The sequence below is a fragment of the Theobroma cacao genome, chromosome 5 (assembly GCF_053813885.1).
Source record: "Theobroma cacao isolate CCN51 chromosome 5, ASM5381388v1, whole genome shotgun sequence".
Taxonomy (NCBI): domain Eukaryota; kingdom Viridiplantae; phylum Streptophyta; class Magnoliopsida; order Malvales; family Malvaceae; genus Theobroma; species Theobroma cacao.
Window position 1 is genome coordinate 2805783 of NC_142643.1, and position 17114 is coordinate 2822896.

Below are 17114 nucleotides of genomic sequence, written 5' to 3' on the forward strand. Positions count from 1 at the left end.
GAACAAATCCTATAAAGCTTGTAAGGTAATAAATACTATGCTAAATCCAAAATCAAAGTCTCAAAATATCTCCAAACTTAAAAGAATAAAAATTATGGAAAGATGCAAAATTTGGTCTACCTAACAAATATGAAATGTTCACTTCTTGCTAACATAATCTCTTGCCAAATCTAATCTCCAAATATCTAAAAATATTAAAATCTGAAAAAAATAAGAAGATTAAAAAAAAAGAGTACAACAACTCAAAATTATCAATAATAATGATTAAAAACACAAATTTGGATAATCTTATATTATAAACATATTTATTCTGAAATTAAATTAATTCTTTGATAACAAAATTAAACAAAAATTGGACAAATCACATTCAAAACTTAAAACAAAGAAACACAAAAAAAATTTAAAAGATCACATTTCATATCGTTGAAAAGAAAACAAAAAATTCAACCAAAAATATCATAAAAAAAATGAAGTTTTAGCAATTCAAAGTTGGGTTACTGAAATGATCAAGAACTCACTTTCATCTATATTTAAAATTAATTTTTTTTACATACTGATCAAATAATATGTTACAAAAACCATTAAAACGATCTCGATAAGACTTCTTGTATGCTAGTCCAAACACCTAACAGTTTTTTTTTATTACATTTACATAGAGAAGCGCAGTCGGACTCCACCACGAAACAATTGATTGGAATGCCATGGGCCTTTGCTCGGCCCAATGGATCGATATAATAAGTTCGAGACGTCACTAAAGCAAACCTCATCCCAAAGCTACGTTTTGGGGTTAGACTGGGCCTTATAACCTGAGTTATAGTGAGGAGCCCAACCCATGTGATGAACAATTGTCACTACCTCTTTTGATAAACTCTTTTTTTATAAAATAAATAAATAAATGAAAATTTGTCTTACTTAATTTGTCTAAAGAACTAGTAGTCCTTTGCATCTCGTTTATTAAATAAGAGCCTTCATTTTTCTTTCTTGATTTATCATTCTTCAAAGAGATATTTTTTTTTTCACAATTTCTTGTATCTTAGTTCAGTAATAGTTATCTAAATGAAATCCCAATTAAATAGTTTAGTGTTTAATCATATCGTGTAAACATAAAGTATTAATAATTATATAGGTAAACACGAACATCAAATGATTAATTAATTGTGTTAGGATTTTAGACATATACATAGATACATTCAGTAAACATATAATATGACATAACTTGATTAATATATTTGTTAAACATGTCGGGTTAAATTTTAAATGATACAACACAATTTGTTAACTTAATTAACACGATTGAAATATATATAATTTATAACATTTTAAACGATTAAAATGATTAAATTAAAATATATTTCTAGCATTCGAATTTTCAATCAAGAACTATAAATACCATAATATTTATTAAATATAATAAAATTTAATATTAATAAATTTCAATTATTAAAAAAATATTAATATTTATATAAATCAATAAATAAATTTTAACTATGTATTTAAACGTATTTACCTCAACACGTAAACACGATTAAATAATTAGATAATAAATAAGTTATAAATTATAAAATTACAGGATAATATAATAAATTAATCATATTTTAGATAAATTAAATGAATTTGATATGATTAAGATATTATGTATTTCGTGTATTAACTATACTGACACGATTAACTTAAATTCATGTCAAATAATTGGTCTTGAATTAAGCAGAACCCTATTCGAAGTACTTGAGAGTGGCTAATTTGGCTAGCCCAAAGGCCTATTTCATTCCCTCAAAGCCCACAATGAACTTAACCAGGATATCCTTAACATCACCTTTACATGTACTTTTGAATCTCTCCTTTTCCCCAAAATATTAATAAAAATATCATTAACAAAAAAAAGAAAAAAAGAAACAGCTGAAGGCATAGTGTAATTAGTGAGATTAAGGGTTGAAAGCCCCAAAGGCATTTTGGAGCTGAAAATCAGAATATAAATATCAAATCTCAAACTCACACAAACAAAAGGGAGTTCCCCCATTTTCTCTTCGTTCACTTCTCCCCTGCCTCTATCAGTTTATAACTTCGAAGCCAGGAAGACACTCTCTTCAATCCTCCCACCTCATCTCCACCGTCCATTTCGTTGACTTTCCCCAAACTCCCCCAAAAGTCAAACCTCTCCCCTCCATCAAAAATCAAAATCAAAATAAAAAAGAGAAAACAAAACCCAGATTACAGACGGACCATTAAAAACTGAAAAAACTTGTCATAAGCCGCAACCACATAGGATCCCTCCCCTTTCTCTCGCCTGCCTTCTTTGATCCCCATAGCCATTGAAGCACAAGAAAGGAAAGGCTTCTTTTCTTCTTTTTGTTTTTTGTTGTTGGGTTTTATTGCTTCTGTCTTAGGAATTAAGAAAAATTCAAAATTGAGAAGAAAAGGAAGAAGAAAAAAAGAAACCCTAGAGTGTCATGATCAGATGTTCTCGGGTGTATGACAAGAGACGCCATGATCAACACAGCAAACGGTATGATTTCGACATCATCCTCAACGGCGAACGCTCAATCGCCGGGTTTGAAGACTTATTTTAAAACCCCGGAAGGTCGGTATAAGCTTCACTATGAAAAGACTCACCCTTCTGGCCTTCTTCACTATGCTCATGGCAAAACTGTTACTCAGGTAACCTCAAATTTCTAGGGTTTTTATTTTAAGTTTCTTTTGAGTGCCCATTTTCTTAAATTATTGACAAAAATATTATTTTTTGGCTTATCCTTTGGGGTTTTGGTCAAGACACATCTTTTGCTATAACTTTAAATTGGTCTTTTTTGTGGTATGAGATTTCTTTTTGGAGTGTTTGATACTTAAATTTTATAATTAGATAATGAGAGCATTTCCAATTTATTAGTAAGTATAGGGGTTTTAAACTAATACCATTTGTTTGAAGCACTGAATTTATTAGGTTATTTTCTATCATCACTGTTTTAGAGCATTGTTAAAATATTGAATTTTAAACACTTTAAATCAATGCCCATATTTATAAAGTCAATTTTCAATATTTTTCATGTTATACTTATGTTTCAATATTGGTTTTCTAGGATTATATTTGATTAAGATTGTTGTCAGGTTACCCTAGCGCATCTGAAGGACAAGCCAGCTCCGTCAACTCCAACAGCTCCATCATCCAGCTTCAGTGCTAGCAGTGGGGTAAGATCAGCAGCAGCGAGGTGGCTAGGATCTGGGAATGGGAGCCGTGCACTTGGCTTTGTTGGAGGGAATGGTGGGAGTAAAAGTATTAGTAGTACTAGTAGGATGGGGTCATTGGGTGCTTCGAGTTTGAGTAATTCAATGACTAATACAAATTTTGATGGGAAAGGAACATATTTAATCTTCAATGTCAGTGATGCTATTTTTATAAGTGATTTGAATTCTCAAGATAAGGTAGTTTAGCAATTTTTGTAAAGGTTTTTGATGAATGGGAATGGCTTTTCATGGTGTTATTTTAAGAATCTTGGTGTTTAATGTAGGATCCAATAAAGTCTATCCATTTCAGTAATTCAAACCCTGTCTGCCATGCGTTTGATCAGGAGGCCAAGGATGGGCATGATTTGCTTATCGGGTTGAATTCTGGTGATGGTAATCCTTTTTAGCTTGTTTTAATTGGCAATTTAAGTTCCAAGGTTTAAACTCTGCAAATTTATGGGTTCTGTGTGCTTTATTGTAGTTTACTCAGTGTCATTGAGACAGCAGTTACAGGATGTTGGAAAGAAGCTTGTTGGGGCACAGCATTACAATAAAGATGGCTCTGTTAATAACAGGCAAGATTTAGATTAATACATCCTTTATACATTTTTTGACTTTCTAGAAGTTTGACTCTTTCGATCTATCTTCACCGTTAGAGTTTTCTTTTTTAAATTTCCACGTCCAAGAAGTTTCTTTTTAGGTCTTTCTGCCTTATGCGTTCTGCTTCTAGGATGGTGTGAAGATAGATTGTAATACCCTATGGCGTGGAGCAGGATAGTTTTCTATGACATCAAATGGCTTACTTTTTCTTTCAAATGGTGCATATATAGCTTGCGCCATTTAATTACTATGAAAATATCTTTTTCTGGAATTTATTTTTGTTGTTTTACAGGGGCAATGTTGCCTTTTCAGTCACTCATAAATTTAATTTTCCATCCACCTTGAGACCTTGCTGTAGCGTGCTTCCTTTGTTCTCTTTGATCTTCAATATTTGAGCTGTACTTCTAAAGTGTCAATGCTACCCACATAAAGTCAGCAACTGAGTTGGTCTCTCACTGAGTTGGTTGTTAACCTCATTAGCTAAATTTGACTTGTAATTGGTCTTCTGCTGCTATTTTTAAAATTGGTTTGCTCTTTGGCTTCCCCTAAGGATAATAAAGGGGGCAACCGACTTTTGTGACTAATAGGTGTTTATCTTGAATTGATGTTTACCATGACGCCTTTTGTTTCCAGCAGTCGCTGTACTAGTATTGCATGGGTTCCTGGAGGTGATGGTGCTTTTGTGGTTGCTCATGCTGATGGAAATATGTACGTGTATGAAAAGGCAAGTTTCAATGATTACAGAAGGCTTTTTTCACTCTGGGGGTACAACTTACAAATTTCATGATGTTGTATGCAGTAAGTTGTTTTTTAAGTTTTTTTTTTTCTTCTCTATTGTTCTTTTTCCCTCTAGAACAAGGATGGTGCTGGTGATTCTTCATTCTCTGTTATCAAAGACCAAACTCAATTTTCTGTTGCGCATGCACGTTACAGTAAGGTACTGGTCATTGTTTATTTTAGAAAACTATTTTAGACTTTCTTATTTGTGCATGCTTCCTGAAAATTGGTAGTCTTTAATTTAGAACTATTATCTAATGCCAGAGTACGCTAATCATTCTGTATATTGTATGGTAGGTGCTACATAGCTTATGGCTTATTATTCACTATATGCACTTCTAAGTTCTAGCCAGACAACATTCTGTTTAAATTTAGATGATGCATGTGTTGCTGAGGTGTGCATGATCTAGATTGTCAAAATGTGAATTGACACCCACATTTCTTGGTGAGCTGCAAGTAGTCCTATGTTTGCCCTGGTATTTTTTAAAGGGCTGCAAGTAGTTCTAATAGGAACCCACATTAACCATGCATGCTCAAACTCAACACATTTAAAAGCAGGCAATGTGTTATGTGGATGATAAAAAGAAATTATTTAGTCTTGAGCTTGCCTGTGGGCATGGATGTGTATTTTTTTTTTGTTACAGTTATGCCATGTTAGTCTTGATAAGTGGCAAGATAGGACCTATCTTAGCACCATAATTGGTATTAGTCTGACTGTTGTTTGACATCATTGAGGAAGCCATATACTTTTTACTCCCATCTTTCCGCGTATTGTTTGTTTGTTGACTTGCCACTATTTGCTTGCAGAGTAACCCCATTGCAAGATGGCATGTTTGTCAAGGTTCAATTAATAGCATTGCTTTCTCCTTTGATGGGTCGTACTTAGCAACTGTTGGAAGAGATGGTACCAAGTCAAATTGAAATAATTTGCATTTTATGGATTTTTTATATCTACTTTGTTTTAACTTAAGTTTTTTTTCTCTTTCCATATGCTGAGCGCAGGTTATCTGCGAGTTTTTGACTATTCAAAAGAACAGCTCGTATGTGGTGGCAAAAGTTATTATGGTGCTCTACTATGCTGTGCTTGGAGGTGCTCTTTTTCTTAAACTTTTTAAACTTGTGCTATCTAGAGTATCAATTTGTCACATTCCATTCTTTTTATATAATATCCGACTTAGTTCTTTTTGAGAAAATGAATTTTGTTATTGACAACAACGCCCACTGAACAGTATGGATGGGAAATATATTCTGACTGGAGGTGAAGATGACTTGGTTCAAGTTTGGAGTATGGAAGATCGGAAGGTCGTCGCATGGGGTGAGGGGCACAACTCATGGGTGAGATTCTTATCTTATAACGGAGGCTTCTGTGTATTTGTTGTGTGTGATGGTGGCTCTGTACTCATTTCTTTCTAAATCGTGCTGGCAGGTTAGTGGAGTGGCGTTTGATTCGTATTGGTCATCACCTAATTCTGATGGCACAGGGGAGACTGTGATGTACCGGTTTGGTTCTGTTGGTCAGGTATATAGATGTTGTTAGTCTGGTCAAAATAATGACTGTCCTAATTATCGTAATTCCAATCTTGATGCTGTGTTTTCCCATGGGTTTTTCCTCATGTGTTTTGATTGTTTCTTGATTGTGTTCATGTGGATTCAACTGTTATGTTCCAAAAATGTCTAGCTTCTGCAAGTTATAGATGCCTCACACTTATGTATGTCTTGTTGAAGCAACATTTCTAGAGGTAGCGCTTGCCTCCTTTGTCTACCTATGCACTATTTGGCTGTTTCCAGAAAGGATTACTGGTGATATAGTAGCACATGGATTGAGTATAGATTGTAGGAAATTTCTAACTGTATGAAACTATAGGTCTACATCAGTTACTATACATTATAGGTTACTTACTTTAGGTTCTTGTTTAAATAGCATCTTGAACAGCTAATATGAAGAATATCATTTTCAGTTAGCATGCAAATAGGGAAAACTGGAGACTGATGATGAAAGCCCAAACATATTGGCAAAGAATCTGGGGCATTTCAAGAATATTCTTGATGAATGGATGGCTTGCATATCTGTGGAACATCATTCTGTCATGCAAAAACATTTTGTGTTCAAGGAACATGGTTATAAAGCTAGTTATTTTCATCTTCTGCCTTTGCTGTTTCCTTTTACATGTGCAAAAAGGTAGAAAAAAAGGAGAATGAAAAAACCCTCATTTACATAGCCCCAACCATTCAATCTACACACACACACACCAAAAGAAAAGGTTTCTTTAGATATTTTGTTTTTCTGTGTGGGCAATCAACAAGTAATTCCATATTTCCTGTTGAAGTGGGATGAATGGCTGAAGGTTTTAAGCATTAATATGTTAGAATTGAATCAGGTGGAGAATAAAATTGATGAACCTTTATGTGTACCATATTCTATAATCTATATTATACCTCTTGTTTGAAAAGCTATTCTCCCTTGCAGCACCCGCAATATCTTCACATCTCACTATTGCCTTCTGTGTAGGACACACAATTGTTATTGTGGGACCTGGAAATGGATGAAATTGTAGTGCCATTGCGTAGAGGCCCTCCTGGTGGGTCTCCCACTTACAGTACCGGTAGCCAATCTTCCCACTGGGACAATGTATGCCCATTGGGTACCCTGCAAACTGCCCCTAGCATTCGAGATGTTCCAAAAATCTCACCAGTGGTTGCTCATCGTGTTCACACTGAACCTCTTTCGGGCTTAAGTTTTACCCAGGAATCGGTACTTACTGTTTGTCGAGAGGGACACATAAAAATCTGGATGAGACCCGGGGTTGCAGAAAGCCAATCAATCAACAGTGAAACTGTGTTAAGTACCAGTTCAAAGGATAAGACATTGCTTTCCAGCAAGGTTGGAAGTTCTAGCTACAAACAATGACCAGACCATCATGAAAAGATGCAAGGCACAACAAAGCTCTTTTTTTTTTCTGCTGGAGTTGCATTTCTATTTGCTAGTGTGGCCGTTCATCTCTCTGTTTAACAGGTTGGTTTTCTTGAAGTACATCCCTGTGGACATGATTGAATTGCAATGAGATTAGCCAACTGAATCCATTGTATATTCAAGGACAAAAATGCCATTGACAGCACAAAGAGGTCTGGAGGAAGAAAGAACCTCCATTGTAAGTACAAACGGCTATTCCTAGAATATATTGACACTGACAGGAATAACATGAAGTTGCTCCTTTAAGATTTGTATTTCTTAGAGGTGCATTTGAGTGATTATTTATTATTGGTGATGCATCCTCACCATTACCATGTGATTTTTGTTAAATCATCCAAAAACTGATTTTGAAATGCGGATAGCTTCATGCACATAGCTTCTTGAGTTCTAGGTGACTGAACTTGGACAAGTTTGTCCTGAAATTTGGGCAAATCATTCGATGATTTGGTTGAGACATAAGAATTTACTGTTTGTTCTATTTGAAAGAAAAAAAAGAAAAGGGAATACCTTGGAAATAAACTTTGATGCATATTTATTTCTATTAGTATTAACTGTAATAAAGGCTCTAATGATAGTAAACTGTGATGCTTATCTAGAGCTCCCAAATGGAAAATACCATGATATAGAAAATAGCCTTAACCTCACTTGAAAAAACCTCCTGCAAGGCTGCAAAACAAGTAAAATCCTTCCACTACGCTAAAGCCCTTTTCCATTAGTCCTTTCTCATCCCTCACTACACTTGTTGAGGTAAGTTGAATGAATGGAAAGCCCATAGACAAAGATCCAAGGCTTTCTCCAACTGGTTCCTGGCCGAAATATTCACCATGTAACTTCTGCTTGTTTTATTAAAGGCTGAGAGGCAAACAACCCCTGAACCTGTTATCATCCATGGGGTGGTTGGAATATTGAGATTCAGGAAGAGATTTTGGTGTATCTTTATCTTTTATTGATGTCAATGTCATTTTCTCTCTTCGTTGAGCCGTGAAATGATTTACAGAAATTGCAGCATTATTACAGCTTATAGGGTGGAACTGAAATAACAACAAAAAAAAAGAGAAAGAAAAGATAAAGAAGAAAAAAGCTTTTCCCTGCGAGGTGATGATAAAACCAACAATAAACAAGCATGTAAAAAGCATCTCTACAACTGAGACAGTTTCTGTACAGCCGAAAGCTTTGCATTTCCTACCATTTATACATCTTACAGATAGACTAACTCAATTGCCATTCCCACTTTCTGAAGCCCTCCTTTCAGTTTCATTAGGGTGAGTATCTGTCTGAATCTGTTGCATGGTTACGGATGGTTGATCTGGCTGTGGAACCTCTTGAGAACCAAGTTGTTGATTTGACTCAGCACGCCACCTTCTCCATCCCCTTGAAACCTCATAAAGAATAGAGGTTCCACACATTGTTCCGCCAAACCCAACAAATGCAGAAAGCAGAACAGAAAGAACAGCCTGTATGTGGAGCTGTAGATCACAAGAAACATAGGATACAATCTCGAATGAGAAAAGGGTCTATATCCTAAACATGCAGGATATAATCTGAGACTTCTGAACTCTAACTGTTCAATCATGTGCACTATGATAAAGAGTATCTCTCTTACCAATGAGTAGAAAAGATGAGCAGAAAGAACCACAAGTCCAAATTGCACTGTAGCATAAATCCAGACATATTTTCTCCTCACTGAAAACAAAAGTTGGAGTCAGTTAGTAAGACAGATGACCAAATTCACAAGGACAAAACTATCACAAGAAAATTTTGCAACGAACTTAATCCCACCCATAGTTGTTGATGTCATGGAAGCAAGGAGACCCAATATACAGGAAAAAGGAAGAGAGATGGCAATTGCGCCAGACTTCATTTTTGAAACCTGAGTACATAATAACTTTAAGAACAATAAAAAGCTTGAAAAGGAAGGAAAGCATTTCCAAATTGCTAAACTTACCAGCAGCTGCTCAAGAAAACAAAAGTAAGCAAGCATGCTAACAATGACAAGAATGGGAACATCCTGCCAGACCCTGTCCAAAATACCGTTATGTTAAGGATATACAATCTTTAAAGATAATGTTAAACCGAAATGAAGGGCAGAAAATGCAAATGTCCACAGCCAAGTAGTTTAGACTTTAGAATTTTTACATTCTGAAGGAGTCATAAACAAAAAAAAAAAACAAAAGAGGTAGAAAGAGATCCTAGATACCATTTTGTTGCCAAATGCATCAGGTGGGCTGTGTATACTTGCCTGTATCGAGCAGCCTCAATTTGTCGTGGCCCACTTCCTCTCAAATTATGAGCCTGGTCATTTTGAACTCGTAAAAGAGTAACAGGTAGGTTTTGAACCTCTTGCTTGCACACATCACATGTTTTGTTACCTTTGATGCTAAACCACTTTATGGCACAGTCTTGGTGGGCAAGGGCAAGTTCACCTTTGCAGCTACATTCCATCTTGAGCGTGTCAGCACCTTCCCCCAGCTCAGTCAAGCAGATTCTACAAACAGCTTCTTCTTCAGGAATATCTTCACCACCATCATTATTTCCATCTGAACAATAAGACTAAGATATGACATAGGTTGGTTATCACAAGCAATAAAAAGAAAGCAGTTGTTAAACTAGAACATCTTAGCATTCAGAGTTTTTCCAAATTGCTTCCAGAATAGATAAAAAAAAATCTAAATATGAATACTAATAATTTAAAATACCTTGAAATCATCTAACTATATTCACTAATAAAAAAATTGCCAGCATATGTAATCAGAAAAATGTGGCTTCCTTTTGCGTGCCAGGTAATCAAGATTTGGCACAAAAACTTGAAGCTTTTATGCTGTTATTTACTTCTACTGCTGCATGAAAATGATATTTTGTTTGGTGCCTGGAAAGCATTAGTGAAAGTTCAAAGGTATTTCTAGCTGAATGAAGCTTACACAAATTTGAACTGAATTGTCCAATTTAACAGATAGAGGCCTCTTTATATGTCCAAGTTATTTATCCAAAATCCTAAGCCTTCACTCATTGTTTAATTCTTATCCTCCTTAGAATTTTCTTTTACTCTTTTGCTGTTTCTTTCTTTGTTTTCTTGAGGGACAAGGGGGATGGGGGTGTGGGTAATGTGTTGGACTCCAGTGGAAGGTGTGAGGGGTTCTAAGATCAAATATAGGCAATCTGCAGATTAAAATTACCATTATCAATTTTGGTAAATGTGTTTGGTGTTGTCAGGATGGTTCCCTTGACTGCTCGTGGAGTTGTAGGAATTACACGAAATACACCTCCTAAAGAATCCAACTGTGTTATGCTTCCATCTTTGTTGAGCACAGGAACTGAATGTGAACGATGAATGGGTGGTCCGGCCCCTCCTTTCTGTAAAGTGAGCAATTCTGTAAGAATCAAGTAGAAAATAGGATGACACATTGTGAGCGTAAAAGTCAAAATGCAAATTCATGCCGTAAATAAATTAATGAGATAATAAGCATAAAAGACAACCACAACCCTTTAGAGATATTGACACCGATATTTCTCAAATTCAGGAGCATAAGTCTTGGCATTACAAAGGAAATTCTAAGTTCCCTAACTTATGTTCTGCATAAAAGCTACCTTGTGCTGCATCTGCAGACTAATGGGACCCATTTAATTTAAATATTTTTTAGATGCATATACCTGAAAAAACTCATAGTCCTAGATGTGCAAAAAGCAATACAAAAGACAGAAGGAACTCTTCAAACTAGGAAGTGCAGCAAGTATTTACATGCATAGAAAATCCATAGAAAGGAATTATTTGGGTATCAAAGTAGATAAGTATTAGTTATTGATATAACATACCACTGAATGTAATGAGCAAGATGAATTGACAGTTCCCTAAAAGTACTAATAAGAAAAAAAGTACTAGCTGTTAAGGATCTTGAGTAGGTGACAATGACTGCATATTTACATGAAATACAACAGACACATAGGGAGGAGGTTCCAAAATTCAAAATATTGTGAAGTTACATTTATGGCTAATGAGTTCAATACTTACTGCAGAACTTAGTAAGCTAATTACCTGCCCACCATGCATGGACTCTGGGTTTGAGTGAGTAGTTGGAGTAACAGGTAAGGATGATGTATTCTTCATTCTTGGTGTGAAAAGCTTTGAGAGGGAAAATGTCCTTGAAATGCGAGGCTTCCCTCGTATCTCTGCTGATGAGCCTCCCAGTGCTAAGATGGCAGCCTTCTCAATCTCCAAATTAGTGTTGCGAGATTTGAAACTTAGCTTCGGAAGGAGGCTTTTTAAGGCTGATTTATTTTTAAATGATGAGTGGACTGGGGAGTCATCAAATCTGGAAAAAATAGGGCTAGGCATGGGTGAAAAGTTAACTCTTTTAGGAGTAGCAGTCGGTGTTAAGGCCATGTCTATTCTCACAAAATCCTCCCTGGCATCCTCCAGTGTTCTTGGTGGTATCTCTAAGACAAGGTCATCCGGCTTTCGGTGCTGACCAAGTGGCATCTCTTCAATTATTTCGGTTGAATCTCCAAACTGTGATTGAAAAGAAAAAATTCTCCCATTGATCATGTGTAAAACAAAAGATGAGCTTTTTAATCAATCAATCTTCCTATAGCACGCAGCTTAGCTTCTATAGTGTTACAAAAACTTACCAAGTCCAATCAACTGACAAATAACAAACGAATTCAAAGCATTAGCCTTTAATAAAATACAGTTATCTGCGCTTATGTCTTCACAGAATCACAAGGGTGAGCAGGAGCTGAATAGGCTATTGTTTAAGTAGCAAGGCAAGACAAGATGCAATATGATTTGACAGAAAATGGGACCCTAAATAGAGTGTAATAGGGAAGAAAAAGAATTAGGCAGTCCATTCTCATTTGTTATGACAAAAAGTTGGCGAACTGCAAGTTTCAAACAAGGATTAATTTTAGTTTAGATTTGTGCTTAAAAGGCTTCAAAAAGAAAAAGAAAAATCTGGTATGATTGCTTCTTTGCTGTACTATTTGTGACCATTCCAGATAACCTATGTCTGCCTTGCAAGTAGACTTTTTTGAAATTAGCACACTGCAGCAGAGGCCTTGTCCTAGCAAAGGCTCAGAATATAGAATTGAGTAAGTTTTTCAACCAGAGAAGAAGTCAATTCCTACCCAGTATAAAGTAGTGCAGAAGAGCTTACTTCCTGAAAGAATTTTATCTAGAAGCCGCATAAAGCAAACATTTTTTGTGCTTGAAAGGAAGAAAAAAAAAAGGAAGTCCATAAAGTTCAGGTAAGTGATCTTAGAAAGCTCAAGGTTGAACATCTAATTCTTTAAAATTTCTCTTTCAACAGTAAAAACAGAGATACCCTAAATGTTATGTCTTAAAAAGTAGCTTTTTCAATCAGAATAGATAAAAAAATATCAAAGCTAAAGAAAGGGATGGAGGAAACAGGAGAAGAAATTCATCATCTTTAAGCAAGAACGAATACCCAGCAATCATTTGAGCAATAAACAGCTAAAGTTTGAAAATTGACCAAAAGAAGCTATGATTTTAACCAGCAGACAAGCCACAAAAACTGAAAGAAAAAGCAAAGCTTTAAAAGAGTACCCTCTGAAGTGGTGGAGGATCAAGAGTGTTGTTGCTGGTTCCTTCACCATTCTGCCTCTTGACAACATGGCCCCCTTCATTTTCCATGTTTCATAAGAAGAATTCTCTTGAAAGAACAAAACTTTTCAGAAGAGACAGCTGGTGGGTGTTTAACTTCACTATGGGATTCTGACAGAAAAAAGAAAAAAAACTGTTTTTTGAACTTTGTCTGAAGATCTTTACAAGCTGATTAAAAAGAGGGGAGGGAAACTGCCAGAGGCTGTATGAGTAGGTGAGGTGGCCACCCAAGGGGAAAGAGAGAGAAGAAGTTCAATACTTCTTTAAAGAAAAAATGAAAAATTTTATATTAAAAAAATTAAAAACCAAAATCAAAATTTGCTGATGTGGCCCACTGTTTGATGATGGAAGAGCAAAGTGCCAAAGTTGGCTACAAGGTTGTTTGGTGTGAGTGGTGGGTTTGTCATAGGATTTTTGTCCAACATGGAAAATAATTTCACCATTGTTGCCAGTGGCTGTTGAAAATGTTAAATTCCTTCGTCAAAGAAGTGTTGATTTAATTCTTTGACATAATTGAGTGTAAACCTTCTTATTATGGCACTTAATATATTAGTGGAGTATAAAAAAGAAAATATTAGTGGAGAAATTGAGACTTAAAGGTATTCTAATTAAAGAATTAAGTCCATTTTAATACAAAAATAATTTCGATAAAGTATAAGGGATTATTCTACATTATGTAATCTTTATATCTTCCTGAATTTGATCATATAGAGGCATGAAAAAAAGAAAAATTTGTAAAGCAAAGTTTGTTTTACACTAATTTTTGCTATAGTATTATAATTTTTTTAAATTATTATTTTAAAAAGAGTTCAAAATCACCACTCATCATTAATTAATTAATTAATTAATTAATTAGTAGTACAGGTTGACTTTGGGTGCAAAATTATTAGCATTGAGTATACATTAATGCTAAAATTTAATAAAAATAATACAACCACTAATTTGCTTTTGGATGATTTGTTCTTTGTTCAATATATATTTAGAAATGGTAAATATTTTATATGCTGATTATCTCACGTGTAAAACAACAAATATTAGTCATGAATGAGAGGTGATCCTTATCTCCTCAAGGGGGTAAAAGGGGCTGAATGAGAGTGGAAGAGGGAGATTTTGACTTGAGTTTCTCTTGCATTGTTGATGTATTGGAATTGCAATTTGCAACTACACACTTCAAGGAACCTTCATTCTGCATAAGTCGTATTAATAAGATGACAATAATTATAAAAATATCGATTCGAATCTACTGTCATAAACGACTTAATTGCAAACTCAGTGTAATATTATAGTTATATCACAACATAGTCGTAACCTTTATTCTTGTTTTGACTATATATTCAAGTATTAATTTTATAACTCTTTTTACTTATTGGATTCCCCATTGTTTCTCCCATAAAACACTACCAACTATAAAACAATAGAAATAAAAACGTTTCGATCCTTCAGTACTCATCATTGAAACACACTAAAATTGTTGGATGCTCTTCTTCTACCAAGTGTCTTGCAATTAGCAAATCAGAAAGGGGAAATGACGTGTCCACAAAATGTCAGATATATGCAGCCGACATTTTCCATTCTTTACATTTCAGTTGTTTACTTCTCCCCTCAATTGGTATACAGTTTCTATTGGACAGTGGCATTTGAGCTGTCCTGTCCTCTCTTGAGCTCCAAAGCTTCGTGACCTCATCTTCTAACAATTAAAATATGAAACACGTAACTTTCAAGCTTTCATGCCCTCATCAATGTGCTCTTTTTTTCTTATTATAATTTTCCATTACAAATAATATCAAGTGGTGCAAAAGTTAGTATAGATTGTGATCAACAGTAAAACAACAAAATGTTATAAGTTTTGTATACGAGTGTGCTGTCGAGACACTTTTTGAATGTCAATTACAGCATTTAACACAAAAATATTAATATAAAATAATAATGGAATTAACCTTGAAGAGTGTTTTATTGACCCTTATAGCAGTAACTAGTAAGAATACCAAACAATCTCAGAATTGGCCTTGGATTAGCTGATATATTTGGATAAGCAATGAGACGGATTTCTGCTCAAAGAGTTATCCCATGGCTGGCTGGCTGGCTTCTGACGGCCAGAAATCAATCTTCAAAACAACTCCTTTCCCAAATAAGAATTAATTGTGTTTTCTTCTAGTCATGACCTGCCAATTTCTTTCTGTTCACTCGTCATTTTCAATGGAAACGATCAGGAGGAAACCATTTCTTTGTTTCGCAGCCAGCCAACTTAGCGTGAAGGCGAGGAAGATGGATAGGGTAATAAGATATTCATAATTTTTTTCTTTAATGACTAATTAATTAATTCAGAGATACCCCTTTTTATTGAGAATATATATATATGTATATATCCATTACCTTGCTTTGTTTATCAGGAATTCTTCTGCAATAATTTGTAAAAAATGTTTAGGTTGCCACTTCTTATTATTCCTTGATTTGTTTCATTTTGGGATTAAAAAAATTAATAAAATCTTTAACCCTAACTAACAGACACCAATGGTTTTTTTTTTTTTTGTGAGCATTGAACAGCGACCTTTATGAATTTTAAATACAGAGAAAAACGATGATGGGTGGTAAGATGTGTGTGAGGCTAGCCTGCACAAGGCAAAGTTGACCTAAATAAACCCTAATTGTGAGAGAATGCTTTATAAACTCTTTTTCTTTCTTTAAGGGTTAGGTGCTATGTATTTACAATTTGCACCAAGGAAAGTCAACTTGCAAGAAACATTAAATTTCATGGTCGACAATTTGTAACATTTTATTTTATATATACATGCTGCATGAAACACACACAAGTTGTGTACTAGTTAATATTTTTCCTGACAAAGAGAAGATGGCCTTGCAACTTCTGGGCAACTTCTGGGTTGCTTCGAACTTACACAAAGTTGGTGATAGTATGCAGTAGAGAACTAATGTCCCCATGTTCAAATGCAAAGAATTTTCTTTGCTCTCTATTCAATAGGCTATGTTACGAAACACTAACAAATTATTAAAAACCAAAAAGAAAGTTAGCCCTTGGTTTCCTCAGTTGAGTCATCAAAGGTATATATGTTGTATATGTAATAATCTAAGGTCCAAAGCCTCAAGGGAAATGTCATCCAATATTTCTTTTATTTTTGGCAGTGGACAATGGACATGGTGCCTACTGCCTAGAAACATATGTAAGCAACTTTAACTAGACTGTAGCCGAATCAGATTCTAGCCGCACCTTTCCTAATGCCAAGTTACCGGTCCCAACTTAAAGGCTCATGATTTATTCAAGTAGGCCAATCTTAATCTTTGAAGTCGTTTTTTTTTAACTACTGACATTAGCCGTAATATTACATCGTTGTTTTTCCTGCTCCTGTTTTTTTAGTTGGGAACATGCATGTTTCCATTAACGTTCCTGTAAACTTCACTTGCAATAATGGAGTATCTATCAAGATAAGAAGGAAGTGCCAAAGTAACATATCATTTTCGGTAATGATGGATAACCTTATCAAACACAATCCAGATAATTAGTCTTTGGTTTTTAGATAAAACACACCATAATGTTTGTTCAAAGGACAACGGCAGCCACAAATATTCTTTTAGTTAGGTCCCAGACATAGGAAATGGCCGTTGAGTAGCCACAATGTGTGCACTAAAATGAATTCCCATCTACCAGGGGCACTATGGGTTTGACTGAAGAGCAGCCAGCATACAAGCAGTAATTCTTCACAATCATATGCATGACATACTTTTCAAGTTGATGATTCGAACCTTTGAAACTTTTTAACCATGGCGTAGGCAATGGCACCTAGTGTGCGGATTTGAGGTTTTTGAAATAAGGTGCAAGGCTGCCAGCATTTTCAAAAGTAATACAAACATATTTTATTCCTAGAGAGAATTAATCAGTAGCTTAATTATCACCAAATTTTCCTTTGGTGGGAGGGATTTGAT

The 17114-nt window shown here is 35.0% G+C and overlaps 2 protein-coding genes across 4 annotated transcripts; one reads left to right on the plus strand and one right to left on the minus strand.

Annotated features, from left to right (window-relative positions):
* The first annotated feature begins 1986 nt into the window (after window positions 1-1986).
* Window positions 1987-7878, plus strand: LOC18597933 (putative catabolite repression protein creC). 2 transcript variants are annotated; one of them, XM_088806272.1, is made up of 11 exons: window positions 1987-2655; window positions 3100-3414; window positions 3501-3609; window positions 3698-3791; window positions 4450-4540; window positions 4670-4753; window positions 5401-5497; window positions 5596-5683; window positions 5823-5928; window positions 6020-6112; window positions 7103-7878. In XM_088806272.1, the coding sequence occupies exons 1-11, from the start codon at window positions 2470-2472 to the stop codon at window positions 7499-7501; spliced, it is 1662 nt and encodes a 553-aa protein (XP_088662398.1). In that variant the 5' UTR covers window positions 1987-2469; the 3' UTR covers window positions 7502-7878. The 2 variants fall into 2 exon arrangements, with proteins under 2 accessions (XP_088662398.1, XP_007027301.3); XM_007027239.3 differs by having other exon boundaries at window positions 1988-2655; window positions 4453-4540.
* Window positions 7879-8630: 752 nt separating this feature from the next.
* Window positions 8631-13426, minus strand: LOC18597934 (uncharacterized). 2 transcript variants are annotated; one of them, XM_007027241.3, is made up of 8 exons: window positions 13122-13426; window positions 11595-12068; window positions 10738-10915; window positions 9804-10101; window positions 9510-9582; window positions 9334-9434; window positions 9168-9247; window positions 8631-9030 (listed from the first exon to the last, which is right to left on the minus strand). In XM_007027241.3, exons 1-8 carry the CDS (start codon window positions 13206-13208, stop codon window positions 8945-8947), a joined length of 1377 nt encoding a protein of 458 aa, XP_007027303.3. In that variant the 5' UTR covers window positions 13209-13426; the 3' UTR covers window positions 8631-8944. The 2 variants fall into 2 exon arrangements, with proteins under 2 accessions (XP_007027303.3, XP_017977099.2); XM_018121610.2 differs by having other exon boundaries at window positions 9344-9434; window positions 13122-13425.
* Between the last annotated feature and the right edge of the window lie 3688 nt (window positions 13427-17114).